General features: G+C 44.9%; 1 protein-coding gene across 28 annotated transcripts in view; it reads right to left on the reverse strand.

The window, feature by feature from the left end:
• Positions 1-17,183, reverse strand: part of MAGI1 (membrane associated guanylate kinase, WW and PDZ domain containing 1) — a 289,089-nt gene extending 271,906 nt beyond the window's left edge. For 5 of the 28 annotated variants that reach the window (XM_017747195.1, XM_017747194.1, XM_017747181.1 and 2 more), the window contains exon 1: positions 17,026-17,179. In XM_017747195.1, the coding sequence (XP_017602684.1) occupies positions 17,026-17,146 (121 nt within the window). In that variant the 5' untranslated portion in view covers positions 17,147-17,179. Of the gene's footprint in view, positions 1-17,025 lie in introns of all 28 variants that reach the window. The other 23 variants (XM_017747193.1, XM_017747192.1, XM_017747178.1 and 20 more) reach the window with 11 other exon arrangements.
• Positions 17,184-26,153: the final 8,970 nt, after the last annotated feature.

The raw sequence follows: 26,153 nt of genomic DNA on the forward strand, positions 1-26,153 counted from the left end.
TCCCTCATTCAACTAGACATACTCTCTCAACACTTAATAATAAAGTGATATAGATTGGATCAAAGACAGCCCTTCCATTAAGCCACAATACACAAAGTACCACTCCATGAGCCTTTGGTATTCATGGGCAGGCACCTCCCAAACCAACCAGAGCTATACCATCATTCAGACAGCAATTGCTTTCAAAACAGGCTGCAGCTCAAATAAATCTGTGATTACATAAATGCTAATACAAAGTAAAGATAACCATTATTATGAATCCAATGACTAGCAGAGAAGCACAAATAGAAAAACATCTTCTCAAGCACACTCCCAGTAATCCTACAAAACATGTGGAGTATCCTGACATTGAAGGGCTTAATCAGGTGGCAGGTTTCTAACACTTCCCAAAGTTATTCAGCTGTAAAATGGGGGATTCATTTTACAACCAGAACTGGATAGAATTCAAAGCCAAAGGTTATTAAAACCTGAAAGCCTCCAAGACTTTCTCGTATTAAGGAAAGTAAATGCATTCAACAAAAAAAGGCACAGAGAAAAAAAATCCATTTAATCTTTTTTCTTTTATATATACACACACATATACATATATAAAATTCCTCAACACTGACACTTTTCCTTAGGAAAAAAAGCATAAAACAAACAGGTCTTCATTATTTCAGCTTGGAGGGGTTTTTTGCCAACAGTGGAGAAGGGTAGCTCTCACTGTGAAATCTCTGCAGCGACATCCTGGTCTCTGAGCACCTGATCTCCCCTCCCTCCAGGCTAAGCCAGGCTCACTTTGGTGAACACACAGAGGCAGCAACCCAGGAGTGCTCATTAAATCACCCCAGTAATTCACAAGGTGACACCGTGCTGGGACCTGGACAATGCCTCAATATGGCACCGCCGTCACTCCGAGAAATTAAAGACATTTTACACATCCAGATCTAATCTCCTATCAGTATTTAGAGGTAATAGATTCATATGGATTTATAGCCTTGAGGGATCCCAAGATGATCTATTCCCATCTCCCCAAGTAACACAGGCCACATCATATCAATCAATTCCTCCCTGGCTTCTGCTTTAACTAGAGCATTTCCCTGTACATCAATCCTTGACTTAGCGCCTTCCATGACAGGGAACCCACTGGGTAACATTTGATAAATTGCTTCAGTGGTTAATTATCCACTCTGGTAAAAAAAAAAAAAGGGTATTCGATTTCCTGACAATGTATTACTTACAAAATTACAACAGAGCTTTAATAAAAAGGCCTTTTTTAATCTGTAGCTACTGAAGAGTGGACTAATAAGAACCTCATCTCCCAATTGCTTGAACAAAAAGAACACAAAGGAAGGTACTACTGTATAAAAAAGATGAATAAGAGATGTTTAAAGAAACTTTCCATAATAACAGACAGCAACATGTCCCAGATCACTTACCCAGCTGTACCAGTTGGCAGTGAAAGCCTACCTTAACATACAGCATTAAAATCACCTTTGTTCAGCAAACAGTTAACAAAGATGCTAAATCCCTGGACAATGAATTCTGGGCATGAGAACTAAGACCCCTGTAATGCTCTTGGCCTTTTAAACAAACAGCTCACTGGTCAGGATAACAAGATCATATTTCATATGAAAAACCTCCTCCTTTGCAGAAGGCCTTCTCCAAGGACCATTTAAACAGCTCCACTTGGCCATTAATTGCCCAGGTCCATCCTGCCGGGGTGAAGTGAGGATGAATTTTGTCAACCTTATTGTCTAATGATGAATATCAAGTTGAATTAATGAGGTAACATTTAGCATGGTGAAAACAACTAGAGAATCTCTCTTTTTTAGCTTCTTTTAAAAGCATTTCTGTGAGCAAAGAGTTACAACTTTTTTTTTTGCATATGTCAAATATTTGAAGACATAAAGCAAACTATGCATGTGTAAGCTTCTTCTGACACATTTAAAACCTATATCATACTTAACCATGGCATATAAAAGTGATTGGGCCTGAACCAGCATTTTTAAGGCTTTCAGAATCAAACTCTTTAGTGCATTGGCCAGGTCACTTTAAAAAAAAAAAAAAAAAAAAAAAAAAAGGAGATGGAGAGAAAAAGACAAGGAGGGAAAAGAGTCTTTACTCTGTTAACCAGTTCTCTGCTAATGACTCTGCACTCTGTGGATGTGCCACAGCCCCACAAAATAAGAGAAGTTAAGGGGTTGAGTGTGTTTAAGGGATGATAAGACTAAAGGGCAGCAGTAGCTGAAATTAAGTGAGGACTCCTCTTTACTTCACCATCTTTTCCCATTAACAGTCCAAAATACTGACAATTAATGTATTTAAATGTATTTACTAAGACGGGCTCTGTGAGACAGCTCACGCCTTGCAAAGCCTGCCCCACCTGACTGCAGAGCACACTGGCTTTCAGCATCATTCCCCACTCATGCCACACTTGCAATCACTTGGGCAAAGGTAGGCTGTGTTCCCCAAAACAGACAGACAAACTTCTCCCCTGTCACTCTGGACAACCATCAGAACCGCTGGTAAGAGCGGAGAGCTCTACTCAGAGCCACCTTTCCTACCCACTTGCACAGCATTTGACAAAATGGGCAATAATCTCTCTTTGGGAGAAGAGAAAATAAAAAGTAGTTTGGTTTTTTTTTTTTTAAGGTATGACTTATACATAGCAAAAATCCTAATGAAGAAAGAGGATTTACTCTTAAGAGTTGCTCAGAGTTTACCTATGGGTTAAAAAAAAGATATGAGTATTCTGTTAGTTATTCAAACTCCTTCTAAAAATCAAGCTGCCTTTCTACAAAAGGTTTTGTCTTCAAAACTTAGTATTAATTTTTAAACCCTAAGAGAGAATCCAGACATGATAAATTCATCTCTCAACTCAGAATCCCTCTGATTATTATCAAAAGAATTGCTTAACACAAAGCCATTGCAACTGTAAAATGCCAAATGTGCAGTTAATATGCTGATACCAAAACCTGAGTAATATGGCTGGTGACCATCCCAGACTGTCTGCCAGCTTACTCAGGGTGAGAATATGGAAATAATTTTTTTTAAAAAAGCACTACACAGCTTTAAGCTGTCAACAGATTTTATCCCAAATAGTTTTCAAACCAAACCAAACACACAGGCAGCTGTGCCTGACTCAGGTTTACTGGCAGCCAATTAACGTTTTACTAATTCCAGAAAGAATGATCACCTTCCCAAGTGCTGTTGGGTTACCAGGCTGGAAACCATCCCCCAGTGCTTTAAAGCAGGCATCCTTCCCTGGCTCTGGGCAGGGATGCTGCAACAGGCAAGGAGGAGGATGCTGAGGAGCTCAGCCAGCAGTTCCAACACATCCACTGGAAAGGTGGAGTGTATTGATTGTGTGCACAGCAGGGTAGAGGAAGCCAGAAACCCCCGAGCTCACTCATGTGCTTGTCAGAAATTAGTCTGCAGTAAGCAAGCAGGGCAAAAGGTTAATGAAATACAATCTGAGGAAATAAAACAAGGACATTGATGACTTGCCACAAGGCCCTGGAGCTGGCTATGCTGGCTGGAGCCCTCTCCCCACATAAAGGGGACGTTGCTGGAGTTAGGAAAGCAGAGTGGTAAAAGGCTATTTCTGCTTCTCCTGGTGGGGGTTAACATGTCCTTGCAGTCACCATCACCTCATTCCCAGCTGGGAACAGAGTACCCACTGTGCTTCATCCAGCAAGGAGCTGGAGGGCTTGCAAGGAAGGAACAAATATGGAAATTGGGTAACAAAAGCTTACATAACATAAGGTCACACACTGAGTACTGATTTGGGTTTTACTTGGAAGGAGCAGTAAAGCCACTGGTGCAGTGACAGCAGAGACGCTGATGAGGGGGGATCACAAGCACTGCAGTGCTGCACCCACAGTAGGGCTGCATCCACCCACAAGCTTCAAACTCAGTCCTGGAAACCTTAATCCAATGTCTCAGCTTCAGAACAGACTTCTCACAGAAAATAAACCTAAACCAATGGGATAATCCACATGAGCACCTTTGGTGTCCCAGGCACAGGAATCTTTATGGTCAGCTCCATCATTATGCTTTACTTTATGGCAGGCAATACATTGTTCAGGCTTGAAATCAAAATTAGCAGTGTAAGGACAGGGTGCATGTTCTTGGTTTGTTTTGGTTTTGGTTTTTTTTTTTTTTCCTTAAAAGGGCAATGGATTTTTCTCATGAATAAACTTCCCCATGCCACATTTATGCCATCATTATGGATTTTTGTAAGGGAACGGTATCTACAAAAAAGGGATCCCATCCTCTGGGCTTCAGATACAACAATTACAACTGTAAAATTATTTTTTCTAATCCAGGGTTCAAGTAAACTCCTAGTATGATTTCATTGAATACAGATTCCAGATCAAAACACAAGTTTCAATTTTTTTTCCTATTACCTAATCAGGGTGTCCTAAAATATATAAAAGAAGTAAAATAAATTTAAAAGACATTGACAGGGGGAATAAAAAAAAAAACCACCAACCAAAACACAAAAAAAGAAAGCACTGGAGAATTTCACTGTTTCACTAATTTACTCACAAAGTTTGAGAAACATAAATAATCAAGGATTTTCCCACTGTAGTGTAAGAGCCATTTAAGGACTTAAATTCAAGAATATCTGTACACTACACAAGCTGCTGTCAGACCAGTCACATGTGGTGGGTAGAAAAACAATCTGATATTTGGAATCACTTTTACAACCAGCGCATTAAGGCAACAGACTTAGGAAAAAAACAAATGCAATGCACGACTAAAACAAACAAAACGCCTCACATAATTCACAGCTAAGACTCTGCCAGCACTTTACCAGGTGAATGAAATTAGCAACCTGACAATTAGCAAGAGGAATAAATTGCCATAAAAAGCAAGCAGAAAGGAAGTTTCAAGTGCATAAATACAGATTCTTGGCTTTGTACACTTGCTGTTGTTACTAATGCAATATGTTTACCCATTTCTCTATGGGATATGAAACTCAACTTGGTATGAAAACAAATCATTGAAAGTCTTGGCAGATTAGTAAATGTCAGATCAAATTAAACCTCCTCCTAGACTATGCAGAGGCTGTACAAATTTATCTGAGTCTCACAGATTCTTTGCTCTCTTGACATGAATAGGTCAGAACAGCCCAGAGACAAAAGGCAGCAAGATCAGAAAACTGAAAATGCACAGTTTTGGAAGACTGCATATTGCCAGGCTTTGTTTTACCGTTAAACTCATTCACAGAGAAACAGTTTTGGAGATGGATAATGCCTCAGGAGATAGGAAGCAGCAAGAGACACCAGCTTTCTCTTCTCAAAGGCTCTCTCTGGAAGACAGGAGCTGGGCAGCCCACCTTCCAGGCTTAAAGGTTTCAAGCTGCGGCGTGCAAAACATAGTGGCAAGGTTTGTAATCTGCTTTCTGTGAGTGATCCAAGAGCATTATACAGTAGGGACACATCCCTCAAGCTTTGCAGTCAGAAGATTCTACAGAGAGAACGTAAAGCCTTCGGGCTCCAGCAAAGTTACTTCAAGACAGAAAAAGGAAAAAGAAAAAAAAAAGGAACAAACTATCTACCTTATAAAGTACCTAATTAGGATGGATGATGAGACAACCCAAAGTTTGCCCTGAACCGTACTGTCTCTCCCACTATCAGACAAGCACAGGAACTCAGGAGAGCTGCCAGCAATGCTGCAGCAGGGAACAGCAGAGTACCCAGGGATCCTCACAGGGAGAACAGTCCATGCCCCCCTCAGGTGCTTTTGTCACCCACAGACTATGACAAAGCTGCTGCTGGAAAGAGCACAGGGCACACCAGCAAGTGATAGCAGTCAGTATTTCTAGGCTGGGGTAATGCCTATCAAACTGAGCAACACACCTAGTAGTAAGATTTGGACATGAAAATATATCAACCCCTTCTGCCTGATGAAGAAGAACCACTTGCCTGCCATTCCTGCCCAGGCAAGGGGCAGGCAGGGCACCAGCAGCACTAACATGGCCCAGGACCCAGCCTGTCAGGGTCCCTTCCCCCTGCCGTGGGGTCCTGGGACAGGGGCCCTGGGGGGAGACACGAGGTTCCCCTGCCCCTGCTCAGCCTCATTCCCCATTGGTTGTTTTGTGTTCCCTGCGCAGGCAAGGACCCTCGGGTCCTGTGATTGCGACAGCTCCTCGGCAGAGCCCCAGCCATGCGGCTGGAGAAATAAACATCTCTGAAACATCTATCAAGAATCAGTCCATATCTATCTCTTTTCCACAGGCCTCGTTGTCTGATACGCGTGTTGCAGTATCCCCGCTGTAACACCAGCCCTCTCCCCACACCCTTGCATCGTGTCTGTCCTGCTGCAGCTCAAACACCCACAGCCCTTTCCAGCATCTGCAAGTGTCCCAGAAGGATCTACAGCTCTTGCTCACCTCGTGGCACCTGCTGGGCATGTCCTCTGCCCAGAGATAGGCCCTTTGCTGGCACTGTCCCTCCAGGTTCCAGGGATGCTGCCCCAACAAGCTCACTCCACAAACATTTTCTGCACCTTTAGGAGCACTCCCCTGTGGCTGCAGTCCGGGCTGTTAATGTGGACCTTTCCCTTCCCCATCAGTCACCTGGGGATCATTTGTATTGCCCAACAAGATGATTGGAGGTGGGGGACTGACATTTATCACCAGCCCTTCAAAGCAAAGAACAAAATCTCCCCAACTCTCCCCACCATGGCCCCTTGACAATCTCCAGGACATGCAGGTGCAAGGCAATAGGGGAGAACAAGTTACAGCTGAGTTCCATCAGGTATTTGAGCCCATACTTAGCTCTGGGATCCACAAGTTTTCCCAATTGCATGAGCCTTACTCAATGCCCATGGACAGGCTGCTCCCTACCTCTGCTCCTGCACCAAGCAACAGGAGGCTTTGAATTTAGGAATTCACTGACCACAAGAGCAATCCTTGCTGGCATGATCTGTGCCATGAGAGCCCTTCAGATACAGACTTCCTCCATTTACATCACATTGTATCAGAAGCTAATGACTCACAATTATATTAAGTGCTTTTTAAAATCATGGTACAATTAGTTCCAAAAAACAAGGAAGTATCAGCAACTTGATTTCTCATTAAGAAGATAAAATAATAAACAAGAAACTAGTTACTTGCTACAGATACCAGAGGCACACACTGTTTACAGAAACAATTGCTTGTTTCTGTATGGCAGGATCATCTTGTGCTTTTTATTTAAGGAAAACAATGGTAAAGAGCACAGAACCATTATAGCACGGAAAGCAACCATGCTTGGAGGGTTACTGTGCCTTTTCAAAGGGAAATCAGGAGCACAATAATGTTTTATTGTTATTCTTTCAGAATACACAAGTGAACAATATATTGCATAAAAACAATTCCTTGTAAACAACTTGAACAGTAAAAGCAAACAATACCTTAAGTAATAAAAGGAGTTTATATCCTGAAAGATCAATTATTATTTTGGCTTGTTGATATGAAACATAATAAAGTATTTATTAGAGCTCAAATCATTTAGAAACTATAACCACAATGATCTATAAGTAAAGATCACGGCAAGGAACCAGAAATGTAACATAAATATTTAGGCTTTCAATGCAGCAAAGAACACACACAATTTCTTAGCTACACTAGGACAGGATCAGAGCACCGCCCTGTCTGGAAGCCACCTAACACCAGCCAGGGCAAGAATTTTACTATTTTTAGAGAAGCCAGAAATTGAGGAGGATTTATTTTCCTTTTTTAAGAAAAAAATTATCCAACAGCTGATTTTGATAAATCTTGCAGCTTGTAAACCTAATTTCCAAAAATAAAAGCTGGAGCCAAAGCTGACAATGGTACCGAGTGTTAAGACACGGGCCAAGCTCTGCCCTGACAGCCCACAGAGCAGGAACTTCATCAGAGACAAACCAAATCACCCCAGTTCTCAATATGGCTCTAAAGAATGGGAAGAAGGAGCAAACAAAGAGCTGTAGCAGCCACCATGGGGATGAACCTTTGGAAACTCTTTCCAGACTCACTCACTCAAGCCTCTTCCTTGCATCTTAGAGAGAAGACAAAACCTGCCCAGGGGTCAGTTATGCCATGCAAGATGGTGCTCAGCATTCCTTACCTGCTGCCTTCTCTCGCTCCTTCCCTCTGTTTTGGGATCCCCAAGCAGAGACAGATGAGCTGCCGGCAGAGGGTGTGACCACAGGCACTCCTCTGCTTCATACCTGGGACACTGAGCATGCTCCCACTTCCTCCCTGGCCAGGTTTCAGGAGAAAAAAAGCTTCCCTGAAAGTAGATTAGGGATGTCCCAGGAGTGGATGAGCTTTATACTGGATCCATTTCAAAGCATTTCAACTCAAAAGGGGATAAAGCTGTGAGCAAAGCGCATGCAGCCTTAGCTTGTTTTAGCAACTGACTCTGAATCAACCCATATGAACAAAAAGTCCTTTGGAGCAAAACACAGGAGATCTGGGTCCCATTTCAGGTGCTGATGAAACACACCTGCATTTTTGGTTGTGCCTCAGCTTCACATCTATAAGGAGCAGCTGTGAAGGCCTGGTTTATTCTTTCTTTTGCTTGCCTTCCCTGTAGCCCATTTGGATAATACCTTTTACAAGGCATTTTTACAGTACCTAAGACAAGAGGACCTTGACCTCTATTATAGCTGCTAAATAGTATCACGTTGCTTGCATCACCGTAAACCCAGAACTTAGGCAAATAAGGAACAGTTCCCAAGTGACTGTCAAAAAAAGTCTCCTCTAGTATCCAAACAGTGCCAGCAATATAACCAAAGCTGCTGGAGTCGAGATGTGAAACCTTACAGATCAGAAAGGAAAACGGGCAGAAGGATGAAAAAGGCAGGCTGCTTGCCCACAGCTGGAAGTGCACATTTGATTCAGGGACTACTGCTTCCCTGGAGTCGAAGGTTGCCAGAAATCTTGCATCAGAATGTGATCCAATTTCCATATAGCCTCCTTATGTCATCCTCACTCCAGCACAAAAACCCGCAATTGGCTGAGCAGCTGCTGCTCTCCCAGAGGGATCGCTCTGCCCATTGCACAGCAAGATCCCCACAACATGTCTACGTTGCACCTCAGGTGAAAATCCTAAACCAGCCAACTTTTTATAAGTGTTCTATCTGTGTGAGACACTGGTGCCAGTCTGGCCAGACGGCTGGGACAGGGACCAAGGCTCCCCTGAGTGCCCGTGCAGTGCCTGACATCCCCCCAGCCAGCTGGGGCTGAGCTGGCTTGCTGATGTGCATGTCCAGCCACAGAAATGTCCATTTTTAGCATATCTGCCTTGTAAATTATGCCATTTCCCCAGGTCTTCCCAATCTGTAAATATGCCCTTTTAATTGAGCTGGGTCTCAGGGGGAGCAGAAGCAGCTCAGTCAAACTGAAAGTAGAGAACTCAAGTCCAGTGTTACCAGCACCTGGGACCCAGACAGAAACTGTCAGTATGAGCACAGCCCTCTTCTTTCTTCAGGTCTCCCCTGGTGCTCATGGGAGCTGTGGTATGAGACTGGTTCACTTTATTCTGAAATTTAGCACAGGTTAAACTAACTGAAAAGGAAACAGGAGGGTGGCCTGGGGGATGGAGTGGTGCAGGTGTGGGTTAGCCCTCAGCAGGAGCTACACACCTTTCCCAGGGGTCACTGTCACCACAGAGCACAGCTGGGAAGAGATGTTGAGGATGGGGGATCTGGTGATACCAGGAAAGGACCTGGCAGCCTCATGCTTTACCATGAAGCAGGGAGAGGTCAATGTCCAGCTCATGAATTTTGAAAATGTTCAGTTGAAACCGGGTCTTTCTGTAAAACGCTCAGCTAAGCAGCCTGAGAGGCCATGCCAGTCACCATCAGAATGGCTTTGGCCTCCTGCTGCACAAGGACTTGTGTTGGGGAAGCACAGCTCAAGACACCCAACTGGACAGTCACATGTCACTGGAGACAGGAAAATGAGAAACCTCCAAGCACCCTGAACAGCAAAGGTGCACAGCACATCTCTATTTGCAGCCTTGATGTCAACAGCTTGCCAAGAGCAAAATCCACGTTTCCCTGAAGAAGCTACTTGCACTTCTCCAGGATTTCGCCTTTTAAAGTCAAACAGTGCAGTGAACAAAGTTTTATCAAGTGCAGTAGAAAATAAACTTCAAGATATAATCAGAGGCACTTGTACCAGGAGCTTTCAAACAGCCAGGCTGTTCAGCATGCCAGACTGCTGCAACCTCCCCAGTCCCAATACACTCAGCTCTGAACACATACAGCACTGAACTTGTCCTTAACGACTTCAGTGCTGCCAACACTGATGATTTTCACACATATCTGATGGTTTTCCTAAAAAACCTCAGCTCCTGGAGCCATGCGATAAAGTAGAAACACGTACTTTTATTAAGGAAAAGGCTTTTGGATCATCTTTTTGCCCAGGGAACAAGAGAAACAAACCTTTACATTACAAAACTGGAAAAATCCTAGAGCAAAGAAGCCTTCAACACTTACTGTTGCTTTAAATCTCAGGGGGAGTGGGCACTAAGTAAGCTAAATGCTTTTTTTTTCTAGCTTATCTCACAAATTACATGAACATCTGAGTTGTTTGCTTGCATTTTTTCCCCCAGAAATTTACGCTGTGAGTAATTCTGAGCAGCGAATAAATGCAAGGAAATTATGTGCTTTCTACCACTCCTTCAACAATATGAAGCAAGGTGACACGAACAGAACAAACTCACAATTATACCTTTAGTTCCTCCTGTCACTACAGAGTGCTTATCTTTCAAATAATAAAATTAAAAACTAAATACAACCTGGAGGCCTCTAAAGACAGACAAAGGGTTCCATGTTCCACTGTAAGATCTTCTTCCCCAAACCCTACAGATCCCCCAATTTTTGAGATGAAACTGCCAGTGAAAGCCAACGCAGCATAGCCTGGTGGCACCTGCCAACTCTGAGCCACTCCAGGAAGAGAAGCTCTACAAAAATTAAAGAATACTAACAAAAATTAACCCCTGCACCCCTCCACCAGATTTTTCTACCGCACCTCTAGCAGGTCCCTCCCGACAGAAACCTGAGATGTGCTCTGATGCACATGGGCCATTCCCATGGCACCAGAGAGCATCACAGAGGGTCTCTTGTCCCCATCCAGGATGGCTTTGGTGTGGGGAAAGGGAGATGTGGCATGGCAGCACTGCCAGGAAGAAGTCCCAGCACAGGGGAGCTCCTGGCCAGCCCACACCATGGGTGCTGCTGAGCCTGGGTGTTTGTAAGAGGTTTTTGTGGAAGTCAGAGGGGCCAGTTCTGCCCCTACTCCGAGTAGGTGCAGCCAGAGTGAAATCAGCCATGGGAGTGACCTCGAGGCTGCTCCAAGCTGTGCTGGACTCAGACCATGGCTGACACCCATTTACTATTCTCCCACCCATTCTGCATGGGAGCAGAATCCTCTCCACAGCTCAGGCTGAATTTGCCACCCTCCTACCCTGCCTGACCCAGGCCCCCTGAGCCCCAGGGAAATGAGGTCAGCAGCAGCTCTTCCCTCCTCTGTGGCTGATTCATTTAGTGGCTGTGGGCAGGAAAGAACTGAAGCTCCTCCACCATGTCCTGATCCACATTTGAACTACCTCCAACGCTGCAGGGCACTCTGGGAGAGGCAGTTTGGAAATCTCCTCCTCCCCTGGGCCACAGTAGCGCTGAGCCGCCCGCTCCCCGAGTTTGCCACTCCTCCAGCGACAGCCGGATTCTTCCCACAGCAGAAGGTGGCTCCGAGGGCTCCGTGTCCTCGTGTCCGCCAAGTGCTCCGTGTCCTCATGTCAACTCCTCACCCTGGCTCATTAAGATGTTCCTTCCCGCTGCCCCTTCCTCGCTCTCAACCTCCGCAAGCACTAATGGGCTCCTTTGCAAATCCAGTGCACATTCCATGGAGCTCAGCAGGCTCCCATTTTCATACATATAGAGAAAAGCAAGTTTTATTCTAAGTAGAAGTGGCAGCTTCTAATTTAAGACTATACCATTCGACCGCTAGGCACAACAAAAGCTACCTATTGCCCACATAGATGGTCAGCCAGCTCTAATGCCATCTCGATGGGCAATCACAAATAAAGGTGACCGATTCTGAACTCACAGACCCTTTGCTCCTAACCCCTGCTGTGGGACTCATTCCCCAGCAGCTCGGATGTATTTTTTATGGGTGAAATTTCACTCACTCCATTGATGCCATCAACCAGCTGCTGGGAGCAAGAATTGCATTAAATTATTTCATCCACAGCCAGACTGCCCATGGGGGCAGGGACGAGGAGCAGGCAGAGGGGAGGCACCCAGGGGCCAGAATCCCACATGATCCCAAATACATACAGGGCTTCTCAGCTGCTTTTTAAAAATGCCTGCAGTCTTCCTTATATACGTGCACATGTATTTATATATGCATATACATATGCAGGTTGAAATCATGCACATTGTCACTGAAGTGAAGAGCAAGTGTCTTGTGTGCACGTCACCAGCCCGACACACAATGGTCACAACTGGTGGGGTCCCACAAGCACCAAGGGCACTGCTGCTCTGCTCCCCAGGCAGGACCAGGACTTGCTGCATCCCACATTGCCCTCTTTCCTTGCTGAAATGCATGAAATCAAAGCGTCACACTTCCAGGCACTGGAACCCAGTCTGAACCAGGCACAATCTCACTCCATCAGGAAACATCCCCACCACAGAGATCCAGAGCACGATGAATACAGCTTTATTATCTGCTTTATTTTTCAAACTGCTGAATTGCTAGAATATGTTTAGCTGTTATACACAGACCCCAGATCCAAAATCCCACCCTCAGCAGCTGTTACATTTGCGGTGGTACTTACAACAGATGTTACAGCTCCATAAAAAGGTAGAACAGTTGAGACTTCCAAAATTGGGGCTGGGGCAGGGGGGGTGCAGCAGAGCCCAACCCCTGCATCCAGCTACATCCAGGCTCGAAGAATCAGCCATGGATGCACCCATACATGTGGTACAGAGCCACTGCTTTATTTTTCAAACTGCTGAATTGCTAGAATATGTTTAGCTGTTATACACAGACCCCAGATCCAAAATCCCACCCTCAGCAGCTGTTACATTTGCGGTGGTACTTACAACAGATGTTACAGCTCCATAAAAAGGTAGAACAGTTGAGACTCCCAAAATTGGGGCGGGGGCAGGGGGGGTGCAGCAGAGCCCAACCCCTGCATCCAGCTACATCCAGGCTCGAAGAAGCAGCCATGGATGCACCAATACATGTGGTACAGAGCCACATCACAGCCTGCAGCAGTTTAAGGAACTTTCGAGTGTTGCCATAGTGGCATTAAAAAGCTGTCATCTTCCTGGGAGACAAGCAGCAGAGGCTGGAATTCCGTGTTTAAAGGATGATTAAATGTAAGTGACTTAAATTATACATTCCAGTTGCTGGAACTGACACCATTTAAAACACACCATCTATTCCTCATTTCCTCTGACACTGATTACTACACACTAAAAGATGAGCATTTTCTTACAAGCACTGAAGTACCAAACTAGGGATTTATGAATTGGAGATAATTAAAAGGTTTTGCATTACAAATAGAGTAAAACATTTACATTCCATGGGCCACCTGAGAACACTTAAAAGAGTCAAAATGGACATTTTTTACCTGAAAACCTGCCTGCTCTCTATCAAGGCTGCTAATTGAGGCACAGGAAGCTTGAAGTTATTTTACAGTAGATTCACAAGCAAACATTTGCTCTGCTCTGGACAACCTGACACAGACTCGGACCCATCATTAATTGTCCCATATGGAGCTCTGTGAGCTGAAGCTCCTTTAAGCTGACACAAATAAATTTTCTGTTTCTCCTTGATACATCCACAGCGTGACTTGCAAGCCATTACCATTCAGATTTCACAGACACAGAGCTGTAGGATTTTCTTGGCTAGCAATGATGGCACTTTACCAGGAGCAAGAAGAAGCACAAGGGATTGCCCAAGGCCATGAGGGCATGGAGAGTCTCTTCCCCATCCAGAGCACCCACAGCCCCTCTCAGAGGCCAGTGTGGTCAGCCCCTATTGGGCCAAACTTATGATCTTGTGCACGATGCCGAAGTCTCCACCCCAGTGACAATGCACATGAAGGGCTTAACACCTCCACTGTGACAGCAGGTGCTGGAATTGCATGGGCATCTCAGTAACTTCAAAAAAGGTCTTTTTAACATGATTTTTCCCCCATCCCTGAAATCAGCAAGCCAGAAAATGCAGTATTGATCTCACTGCCTGGTAGAAATATGATAAGAGACTACTTGAGCACAGAGATCTCAGGGAAGGAGTCTCCAAGGAATCTTTTGATTTGAACAAGGACCCTTACAAAATGCCAGAAGAAAGATAAAACAAAGGGGGGAAAAAAGGCTAATCCTGGATCCTCCCTGACAGCTTGCTTTTCCCTGCACTCACAGGAATGCTGAGCATTGTAGACTCAGAATAGAAGAGGCTCCAAGATACTGGGAGGGGAACTGTGGCTGCAAGCGTAAGACAGGGGGAGAGGAGTGGCAACGCGAACGGCAGCAAACACAAACAGTGACTCACGACACACAGCACATAAACAACACTGTAAGAGTTTTTGGAATTATAATTCAAACCAAAATAAACAAGAATGACAGTCCAGTACAAGGAAAGGGAGGATGACAGTGATGGGAGGGGGGTGTGGGGACTCCATCACATTCACATCTGCTGCTCTCGTAGCATCCCAAATGAGCAGCCCCAGAAAGAAACAGAGAAGGCAAGATGTATGGGACAGCAGCAGCTTCTTGCAATCTACATCTGTGCTTGAAGTTTTCATGACTGCACTGAGAGCAGAATTTATATCCCAAAGCCATGCAATAGCCTACTACACTGCTACTAGTTTTGACCCCTGGCTCCTAAAAGCAACTCCAGCAACAGGAAAAAAAAGTCCAGCTTGGAGGGTTAATGAGTGAAATAGACCCTGTGTAGTGGGTGGATGGACAGAAGGCAACAGAGGGGGAGAAATCACACCATCAGCAAGAGGCACTGCTTTAACTGCTCTGCAAATCCTCCAGTCAAGCAGATTCACAATTTCTTTTGCTCTTGCTTCATTACCTCCTAGTGAGAAACTCTTCCCCAATCTGTACCTTGAGTATTTTTTCCAGGCAAATCAAGGTATTTTTCTCCTGTGGGAACTAAGAGCTGATGATCATCCTTTTTACAGAAATCTTTTATGCATCAGAAAATGTGTTGCCTGCACTCAGGCCTATATTTCCAAATACAACTCCTTCAGTTTTTCCTCTCCAGCCTCATTTGCTGAGCCTCCCACCTCTGTGGTTCATCTCCAGACTTGCAGCCTTTACCATTCTCCTCCTGCCCTGCACTGCCCAGCTCCCCTCGGTGCAGCAGGAAGTGATTACCAGCCCAGCCTTACACACAGAGCTTCTGTAAGGATGACTCAGAGAGAGATCTGAGTCTTGTCCTCAAACCTCAGGACGCTGTTGATTTGTTTGGGCTGGCCACGCACAACAGCCCTCACCATCCCGTACCACCCTGCCCACTGCACTCAGGCATCAAGCTCCTGCTCCCTTCAGAGCCACCTGCACACCCTCATCTTCCCTATTCCTCATCATGCTGGTGCCCTGTTGGTTTTGCTGTTCACCAAGATGATCTAAATACTGCTCCTAAGCCTCAGTCACATCAGCAGCCCTCTCACACATTAAAGAGTTACCCCATTACACATGGAAATTGGACAGATTTGCCTATTTGTTTTTAAGTCAGCTTTCTTCTTCGGATTCCATCCTCCTCTCTGCTGTGTACAAAGTGCTCTGGAAATTTTGAGGAACCAGTGTCAGATTCCTTGATCTTTCATTTTCTGGGTCTTTCCTTCTCCTTTGTTTAACGATCTGGAGCGGGCTTTGCTTTGCGCTTCCCTCTCTACCACATCTCTGGGGAACATCGACGGCAATCACCAATGATTGACCAGTGTTCAGAGCTTGCTGGGACTAGGTTTTCCTCATAATTATACCTAGAATAATTTCACCAAGTCCAGCTGATGTGAATATTGGATAATATCGTCTCTATTTGACAAAGTCTGTGCACATCCTCACCATCACAGTTTTGTGAGGACTGAAGCAGAGGAAGCACAGAGCACATCCACCTCTTGCAACCCTTCATCTCTCCAGCCTTGTTCTGCTCCTCCATGTCTTTTCTCACACATTCCACCTTTTTCTGCAAAAACTTCACCCAATTTAGAAGCTTTCAACTAAATAGTTTTTCCACTAGAGGGCACAAAGACAATTTCTCCTAAATGGAAACTGATGTTAGAAGGATTAATAGAATAATTACTAACATCTCATCAAAGGCATCTAAAATTTCAATAAATGAACATTCAATAAATTAAGATGTAGTTCCAGCTCCCCAGGTACTATACCACCATAAAATGTCTCATAGAGACTGAAAATCTAAAAATCCCAAAGTGAGGCTACTCTAACAGGATTTCCTATACCACACTAAGCACTTGTATCCTGTGATTTCTATGCTCCCCACAATTTCTCACAAGGCACAGACACAGCATTAAAACAGCAACAGAAACAGAAGACCCATCCTAGTATTTTCTAAGTTGAATTTACCCAAATTGAGCTTCAAATCAATTAACTTTGTAATGTTTTGGTTTCCTAGCTCAAAGGAATTTTTATACCAGCACTTCTGTTTGCAGATACTTTTGGGCCATGATAAGTCACCTCCTGACCTGTCTTGGGTAAATTAAAGAAATTTTCGCCTTTAGCGCTCTTCTATTCAAACCAGATTTTTCAGCTTTAAACCTTGTCTTGTAAACTTGCTACAGGTTATATCTATGACCATAACACACTTCACCAGTTCCTCAATAAGGAATGGTGTAAAAACACAAACTCCATGGGAAAGCAGTCAAGTCAAGCACTCGGTTACACAAACCTAATGCGTGAGACCACAGCAATAATTCCAGAGCATTAATTGTGTTGAGAGCACTGTGGCTCTCAGGGTTCATCAGCCTCCCCAGCCCCACAATAGTCCCAGGCAGAGCACGCCTTGCCCAGACCCACCTTGCTGGCTCCTGTGATCCCGGCATCCTGCACTGCCGGGGCCAAGGCCGAGGTGATGGGCGAGTGCCCGGTACCCCACCCGTGTGCGGGTGTCCACACGCAGCCCCACGCTCCCCTCCATGGCCAGCTGTCCCCCGAGGTGCTCTCACTGCTCCAGCCCAGGGCAGCGAGGTTTGCTCTCTGCCTGTGGATTCCCACTGCCTGGAACGTTTGGCTGGAGCAGAGTCAGCCCCGAGACTTTTGCTACTGGAAGAAGAGAGACAATAGCGATACGCAGGTGCTTCCTCCCATTTACAGTGTTTACTTGTGCAGCCCAGCGCAGTGACGCTATTGTGGATTAGATCTGCATGCTGCTTTACAGAATTCAAAAGGTAGCACATAACAAAAGGAACCCCAAAATACTGCTTATTAAATTAAAGTGGGTTTTTTTTCCTTTCTTTTTAAACTCTGCTTCCTTTGCTAATGCCAAGTAACAGGGTTTTTCCAAGATACAATAACAGTGGTTTCCAATGGGAAATGATACATACTGTATCAAAACAAAACACCAATTCTAACACAAAAGCAAAGGGTTTATCAGTGTATGCCTATGCCTAGGCAGCAGGCTCCTATGGCATGGAAAAGACAACTTCATCAGCCAGCAGAGAAGGCTGAACTCAAGACCAGTGCATGGTGTGAAAAAAATTAAAAAGATCAAGAGGGAAGGAAGGGTATAGCTAAACCACAACAGCAAGCTAAGGAAAACATCAGTCCAAAAGAGCAACAAAGGCATATTTTTTTTCTGAGATAAAACAAGCAATTCAACTATATTCTACAGTAAATAGTTTGACTTAGGAGCGCAACAGGGACCAAAAAAAAAAAAAAAAAAAGAAGGGAGCATCTGAATCTAATTTTGTTGTTCTAAGCTTACATTACCTGACTCAAGATGCTTACTAGAGGTGCCAGGCACTCAAATCCATGCCTGGATCTTGTACATAGGAAGTTTCAGATGTACTGAATGTCTTACAGTTCCCTCTAGCCAGCAGGCCCAAAGATACTCAGCACTTAACAGTAAAATAACAATAAAAGCAGTAACAATAATAAAAAATGTCAAGACACTTTCCAGTATCAAAATGAGATCCAACTTCATAGACAATGATTTGTGAACATCTAAGTCCTCCCAAAAGCACCACCTCTACTGTTCGAGAAGTTTCAAATAAAGCATCATCATATTTAAGACTCTGCAACCAGAGACTACACCTCATTTTCACACAAAACTACACCTCAAAATGCCAGACATGCTGAAAACAATGCAACACACATTCTCATTCAACCCCATTCTCTTAATGTCAAAATAAACAGAACTGAATTCTTTTGTCTGAGAGCCATATTGTTTTGTCCTCTCCTCGTGGCTGCAGCTATTTCAGATGTGCTTCCATTGACTTTCCTTCTTGGTTCAAACAGACTGTGTGGGATTTGCACTTTCATCTTCTGAGATCTGTTGATTGCTCAGAGAATGTCAGATCATCAGTGAAGCTAGAAATGACAATTCAGATCCCTCTCTCTGCTGCTCAATCATAGGCATATGCCAGGAGATTAGTGGCAAGTGCTGCTTCATTGATGCCAGTGACAGAGTAATGCAATGGCTTAAAATTAGAACGTTAACAATTTTAGAGCTGCTTTTTTGTCCAGCTTACCAGACTTTTCTCCTTGAAGTAACATGAGCACACGGGCAGAGGTGTGCTAAGAACAGCTGCAGCAACACATGAACTCAGCTGTTGACTAACAAGTTTGGACCAAACCCGTTTTACCTGTGCTGAAACAGTCTGTCAGCACACTCAGCCCCCACACACTCTCCCTCATCTCAAACAGCACTGCCAAACAGCAGGTGGGCTTCATAACCTCAAACCACCTTGTCTGTTCTGCAGACAAACCTCTCCAAGCAAAGGCCAAACCAGCATCTACAGGCAGCTCCAAGTTATCAACAAAAATGACAGCAAGGCACTGTGTGCAGTGTGTTTTCAGGGATGAACTCGTATCTAGTAACTGCTAGGAAATCCCTGCTCCAAATCACTCAGCACCACCATGAGCAACCCAGCCTGCTCCACCACACCTTCCAGCAGCCCTGCAGAGACCATGGACCTTGCAAGCTGGCAGGCAGGAAGACAGCACTCCTGTGTCTCTTATTGTCAGTTTTAGTCTTTAGTCTTGCTGGACACCAGCAACACATGCATTTTATTTATATGGCTTTCATTCTACTGCTCCTTGCAGTTCCTGAAGGGACACAAGATGCCATTTATTTAGAGGAGATCCACCTGAAAAACAATTTAATGCACATTCCCTGAAAGAATCTCAGAACGTAAACAGGTGAAAGTAACTTCATTTACCAGTAGAGGCCTATGGATGCTCAGAGACATTGAGATTTAGTACACAGTGCCTTGGGCAAGTGAAGGACAGTGAGAGGAGAGATGAATTTCTGGCTGTAAAGCATCATAAATGCCAAACCCCAAATGAGTCTTTACAAGATCTATTACTTATACTTGCTCTGAAGCTGCAAGAAGGGGGTGGCTGGGGGTTCAAGCCGCTGCTGAGGACCCCCAACATCCTCCAGGACAATGATGCAAGTGAAGGGCTTGGTCCCACTAGGGCAGGAGGCTGCAGGAAAGCTGCCCTCTCCCAGAGCTGCTGCTGGGCACCATGTGCTGGTGCATCAAGTCCTACATGGTTCAGTGGGAGAATGGGATGAGGTGGGATAAATGAGGGAGAACATTAGGAAAGCATTTCCAAAGCTCTTAGTATGACAGAAGAGGACAAATAATACAAATTACAAATAATAACTAAAAGAAAACACATCTGTGGGGAAACACTTCCGCAAAATCCTGAGCTTTTTGTTTGTTTGTTTTAAATGGCTGAGAATAGAAGAAACAATTCACCCCCAGAGGCCTGCAGACTGCAAGAGCTGAATACTGCAAGCAGCAACTCACAGAAGTTGGAAGCCAACACAGCTGGAATTAGCAAAAAGAACAAATGAAAGGTTTTCATTGTGGCAAATGGGGCTTTTGAGCAGACCAGCAGTAACACGATGTTCAAAACTTTGTTGCATGACTTTTATGATTCGTCCCAGCAGCATGCAACAAAACACACCTGAGCTGTAATCAATTTCTTACAGCCTTATATAAACATTACTGGAATTTTGTCCTCTGTAATATTTCTTGCTCTCAAGGCTACAATAAATAAGTCAGTTACAACCCCGCTGCCACTGTCTCCTATCTCACTGTCTCAAGTCACTGCCTTTATTTCTTTTAAGCTACCAGTGTAACCACTTCCAGCTTCAACAAACACTTTAAATGTAACCTGTAGCTAAACTCCAGGGAGAACGAAGCATTTTATATTCAAAGGGAAGGAGTGGAAAAGCCATTTTCCACTGTTAACACTACCTTCCTTTCATCTACAATCCCTCTCCAGTGTCAGGGAAGGGAATTCTAGTAGCAAATCTCTCAAACAATGACTCGGAGAGATTTGGGTCTGGAAACCTGTGGACACATCGACTGCAGAGGATGTGGCCCTTGCATGTAGTTGGCAAGTCCCTTCTCCAGCATCACCCCACTGCTCGAGGACAGTTCTGGTTACAATTTACGGAGCCAGGACAGGACCAGAAAGGGCAGGAGGGGCACATGCTAATAATCATCCATCTTTTGAAGGGACAGACCTTCTAGGAGGTGAGTTGCTCCCTTCAGCCTGTCCTCAGGCCCTGCCCAAAGCACCTCATGCAGCAGATCCATGCATAACTAGCACACTGGGCCCCAAGTTGTAGGGATACCTGAGAGGGGAATTGCCTGGGCTCACTTCAGGGTCAGGACTTGAGGTGAAACCTGAACTGGTCCACAGCCATTCAGAGAGCTCTGTATTACTTAGGCACTGAACTGCCTTGCTTCAAGGCACTGGGTTAATTTTGTCCATGAAGAAAGGCCACAGGTTGTCAGAACACGTCCTTCCATTCCATAGTTCTGTCTCAGCAGTAACTGCCTCAGGAAGAATCCCAGAGGAGGACAAGTGCATGGCAGTATTCCCCAAAGAGTACTCCACTGGCAGAGGCTGTGCCTCAAGGACCACCACAGCCAGAAACGTTATATTGGTATAGCCCAGGCTGGGTTTCTCCAGATCATTCCCTCCCTCTGTTTCATCCAGTGAATGGCTAATTCTCCCTACCACTATGATAATGCACCAGGGAGGGTGGAGAATGGGGGGAGAAGAGACACCTGAACCAACTTCAAAGGTTTTGCATCCTTTGAACACTTCACTCATACATAATTGAAAGGGCTGTATGTTTGGACTACAAGAAAGTAGATTTTTTTTCGCTACCAGACCCATCACGTGAGGGATGCTGTCATACGATAGCCTTGGGGGAGGTTTGCAAACTTGGACAATTTACTGGGAAGAAAAGTAAACTACTACTGACAGCAAGTGGACCAGAGCCCAGATCCCTGAGAGGTTCTGACAATGGGAGGACTCAGAAAAAATAAGCCAGCCTTGACCTCGCATCGGGGGAGGCCGAGAGAAGCACATGCATGTATTTTATTTCACACTAACCTCTGTTTGACCAGTTATGCAAATAAATCTCCGCTTGTCCTAAGTACACTTTTAGAGACTGAGAGAGAATTTGGAAGAATTCAGAATAGAGCCAGACCACTGCATTGCGACTGAACTTCTCAATAAATGAAGTATTAAGCAGGCAAGAATGGCACATACAGCCCATAAAACAAGGGAAACTGCAGCCAAAAAAAGAAATCCAAGCTCAGAAGAGAAAAAAGAAAAAAGTACTTAAGAATTTGATACATGATCACGATCACTTCAGCTCCTTGCAGGCAGAGAAGCAGTATCTGGTCCCTGAAGAACACATCCCAAGGCAGTGAGAGACATGGGAGCAATGTGTCACTGCAGTCCCAGCATGGCCCCATAGGAACCATACCTGCTGCTGTGGGGAGCACGGCAGGGACCTGGAGCCTGGGGAGGGACAGCTCTGTGGGCATGCTCTGCACAAACACAAGGCCTTTGCTGATAAAAAACCAAACCAAGATGTGTATAACGTGGTTATGACACCCAGACTGCCCAGAGTGCAGGAGGGATCTAGCAGCTCTTGTTTTCCAGCAGCACACGTGCTGCAGTGCTGGCAGCTGCCCATGTTCCTGTGCTGCTCCCCTTGGAGCAGAGGGTCCCCAGGGCAGGGCCTGCAGCATCAGCAAGAGATTCTCCCAGGGCTCTTTTACAGAGGCTGTTCAGAGACTGCTGTCATGAAGATGGCACAGTTAAACCTGACTTCAGCTTCCCCTGGCTTCAATCGGTGTCGCTCAGTCACTCACTCACCACTAAAGTTCTCAGCACCAGCTCAGTTTAAGCATGGCAGTATTCAAGTGAGTTTGGTGTGAACCTTCCCATTTTCTAATTATTCTGGTTATTACACAGCAGCTTTCTTCTAACATGGCAACACTTCAGAGCACGGGCATGAAGCTTCCCAAGATTATTACAGTGACTGCTAAGGGGCTCATGAAGGGGCGTCAGTTCGCTGAGGGCAGGAGTGGAAGTCGAACCCCTAAACCCTTACGCACATCAACTTCAGCAAACCACCCTCTGCAGCTGGGAACAGCAACTGTCCTACATCCTCTCCACACCAAGGCAGAGTGAGCATGCACAGCTGACCTCAAGCAGAGGAGGTGATCCAGTCCAAGCTGTGCTGCTCCTCGGGGTGGGTCAGGGGAAACACAGCACAAGTCAAGTGAAAAATAAAGAAAACTTTCAGACTGCCTAAGACATTCCCACTTGGAGGCTCACCTTCCCCTAGCACCTCTCCTGCACGTCCTGCCCACAGCAGAAGATGCTGCCCACCGAGATGACCAAGGTTTGACCCGAGCTTCCCATAGGGAAGGTTCAGCTCAGGCCTCTGTAGCACGAGAAGCTGCAAACCAGCAATGCAGAGGAGAGGGAGTCACTGCTTCAGTGCACTGATCCATACAGACAGCAAGAGGCAGGGGAAGGGAAAAAAATGCACTAAGAATTCTTCTGACAGGGTGAAAAATGAAAGCAAAGTGAAACACAGCTCAATCTGTCAAAACAAAATCACAGCAAGCCCACTGAAATGAAAAAACCCACACAGCTCAGCTCGCACTTTCTAGTAGGCAATAACTGGTACATTTGTTTTCCTGAAGATAAGCGGGTGAGTTAAGTTTGCTAGACAACACTGAACAGATTTGAAAGGTAATCATGGCAGAAGCACAAACAACCAGATTTACCAGGGACACTTAGGACTTGCTGGCTTCCACCTTGCCACTCAACAGACTCTCAAAGAAGCACTTAGAGTTGTGCTGCTGAGTCAATGGATGGACTCCCAAGAGCCTGATCAAGACAAGCTTTGCCCTGTCCCTCTGAGATCATCATTCAAGGAGGAGGAAAGATGATGCTTTTAGCAGAAAACAAGTCACAAATTGGCATGGCAAAAGGTCCCCATACAGTGCATTTTTGATCAGAGCAGTGAAGGCCAATGTAATATTCAGGCTACAGAGAACCCATTAACCTCGTAAGAGAGTCCTAACAATGTTACCCAGAGGGTATTTTGAATAGTGAGACAGTCTGTAATTAGCTTAGGTGGGCCAACCTAACTATTCATGGCCTGAGGAAGCATCTCCCAATACAAGAGAAGTTCAAGATATATATTTATAGCTCTTTCCCGATAAGCTCATTAAAGGTTTCAGAGATGAATGATCACAGCATTTGACTGTTTTCTTGTAACCTGGAGATGCAAACAGTAATGAGTGAGCAAGCCAGGATAACAAAGGCAGAGGCTGCCCAGGGCTCTAAGCAGAGGGGAAAAAAAAAAACAATAAACCACAGAAAAGCCTTCAAACATAGATTTCTGTCACACTCCAATGTGAAACTGCCATTTGATACTTCATTTTGAAATGGATCATTATACACATGCCCTTTTTCTATAAATGTGTGAACAAGCATTTCAATAAAGCCCATTTTAACAAGGCCTTGAGCATTAGCAATAGGAAATAATACAGTGGAAACAGTTAATATAGATGTGCAACACTTCATATATATTCAGAACTGTATTTGCACATTAAAAAACTTAAAAACAATCTCCCAAATAATTCAGTATAATATCAAAATTCTAATTTCCTAATGTTTCCATTCCAGCAGACCTTTGCCTACTTAGATCTTTCTCAGCCTGAACTGGGTTGCAGGTGCACACAGAAATCAAATTGGGATCTGGCACAAGATAGATGGGAAGAAAAATATTTTTTTTAGGTTTCCTTTTTCTGTTTCTTTTTTTTTTTTTTTTTTTTTTTTTTTTTTTTTTTTTTTTTTTTTTTTTTTTTTTAGGGCTTCTTCTAACCTAAGACTCCTGAGCAAACACAGCTTTTCCAATTGTAGCTGCAATGTTTTAACCTCTCCTCTTTACCTCTCTATTGGCTGCCTGTTTTCTGCAAGAGCTGAAATTCTACCACTTATTCTGTTGCAGGAATTCTCTTCCCTTTCCCTCGAGGTTTTCCCCTTCATTAGGAATTAACTCTTCCCTGTTATACATCAACCTTCTCACAGCCAAGTGCTTGGCATCAGGTACCATATTCCCATGACATCCTTACACAAAGCCAAGAGCATCAAGCCACCCCTGGTGTCCCACGCCACAATTCTGGTATCACATTATTTGTGCTTTGTAAGCTACTAAAACCCCAGCACATTCTTCCACAGAAACTCAGTCCTGCAAAATAGTTCTCAAAACTGACAAAGAAGAACTGGAGAATTAAACTCTTTGATAAATCAACAGAAATTTCCTCATCCTTTTCTAAAATGTAACTGGAAATGATGTGCAGTTTAACAGGGTAAAATCTGGGAACCGCCAGTGACAAATGCCATGACGAGCCCTGCTTCCTGCTCTAGCTCTGGCCAGTAGAAAACTAAATTCTCTAGAAATTAGTCACCTCCAATTTTCACCATCAGCAAGAACCTTAACAAATACTGACTCCCCTGAAAAAAAGCATTTACAGAAACATAGGTCTTTCTAATTAAAAACCAGAACAATATTGCTCAAACCTCTCTTCCTGTCAGCCCAAAGAAGAGCATTTCAAAGTCCAGGTGGCTGGCAGGTCTTTGGGGATTGCAGACCCCACTCACACCTGGTCAGACCCCTGCCCAAGGTGCCCCACATGCCTCTCCTTGGGCCCCTCCAAGCCCTCGAGCTGCAGACCTCACTCCCAAGGTGGACTAGGAACTTAGGCATCTTCCTTCTCCCAAATGCACAGCTATGCCACGGCAGCCAGCTCTCTTTCATTTCATGCCCTGGCTTCAAAACCTTTTGTTTTCTCTACTGATTACCCTCCTCCTGCCCATCTGATCGTGGCTGATTGCAGCTCTATTTCTCCATTAACCCCCTGTGTTTAAGACACACAGATATCCCACACGTCCTGTTCACCACCACCCCTGTGTCCAGGAGTGCAGGCAGCCCCTGTCTTACTCCTCCAGTTTTAAGAGAGCTGCCTGTTCCATAGAGTTGGGGAGCAAAAATATAATTATAGAAAGTGTATTTAGGAAGAGCAGATTACCAAAACAGGAGCAGTAGGAGAGATGAAAGTGGGTTTGTGCTGCCAACAGCGCAATGGCCGAGTGTCCAGAGGCGAAGCAGGGAGGGCACCCTGGCCTGACCAAGCTGTCTGGTTTTCCTTGGATGGTTGAAACCACCCACCACAAACTGCATTTTGGATGTAGAACTCTCCCCTGCACGTGGCCAGCCAGTGGCACACCCAGCCCCTCCACCACCTCAAAGCAGCCAAGGCAGTTTCAGCTGTAATCCAGCTGAACCCTCAAAGACCAACTCCAGCATCCTAAGTGGCATTTTCCTGTCCCTTTAATGGCCTGAGCAAGTGACCATCTCTGCTCCTGAGAGGCTGGACTCATCACTGCTGGGAGGCTGGGCTGGGCAGAGCTGTTTGTCCAACAGGGATCCAACCTGATCCAACTGCTGTCTGTGTGGCAGCAGATATGAAATTGGCACCTCAGCAGCAGCAGTTTCTGAGATAGCAGAAACTGGAATGTCCCAAATACTCAGCAGAGGGTTTCAGGCCACCCAAGCAGAGCAGCAGGGTAAAATCTGGGTA

Source organism: Corvus brachyrhynchos, unplaced genomic scaffold (assembly GCF_000691975.1).
Source record: "Corvus brachyrhynchos isolate BGI_N302 unplaced genomic scaffold, ASM69197v1 scaffold91, whole genome shotgun sequence".
In the NCBI taxonomy this organism is placed as follows: domain Eukaryota; kingdom Metazoa; phylum Chordata; class Aves; order Passeriformes; family Corvidae; genus Corvus; species Corvus brachyrhynchos.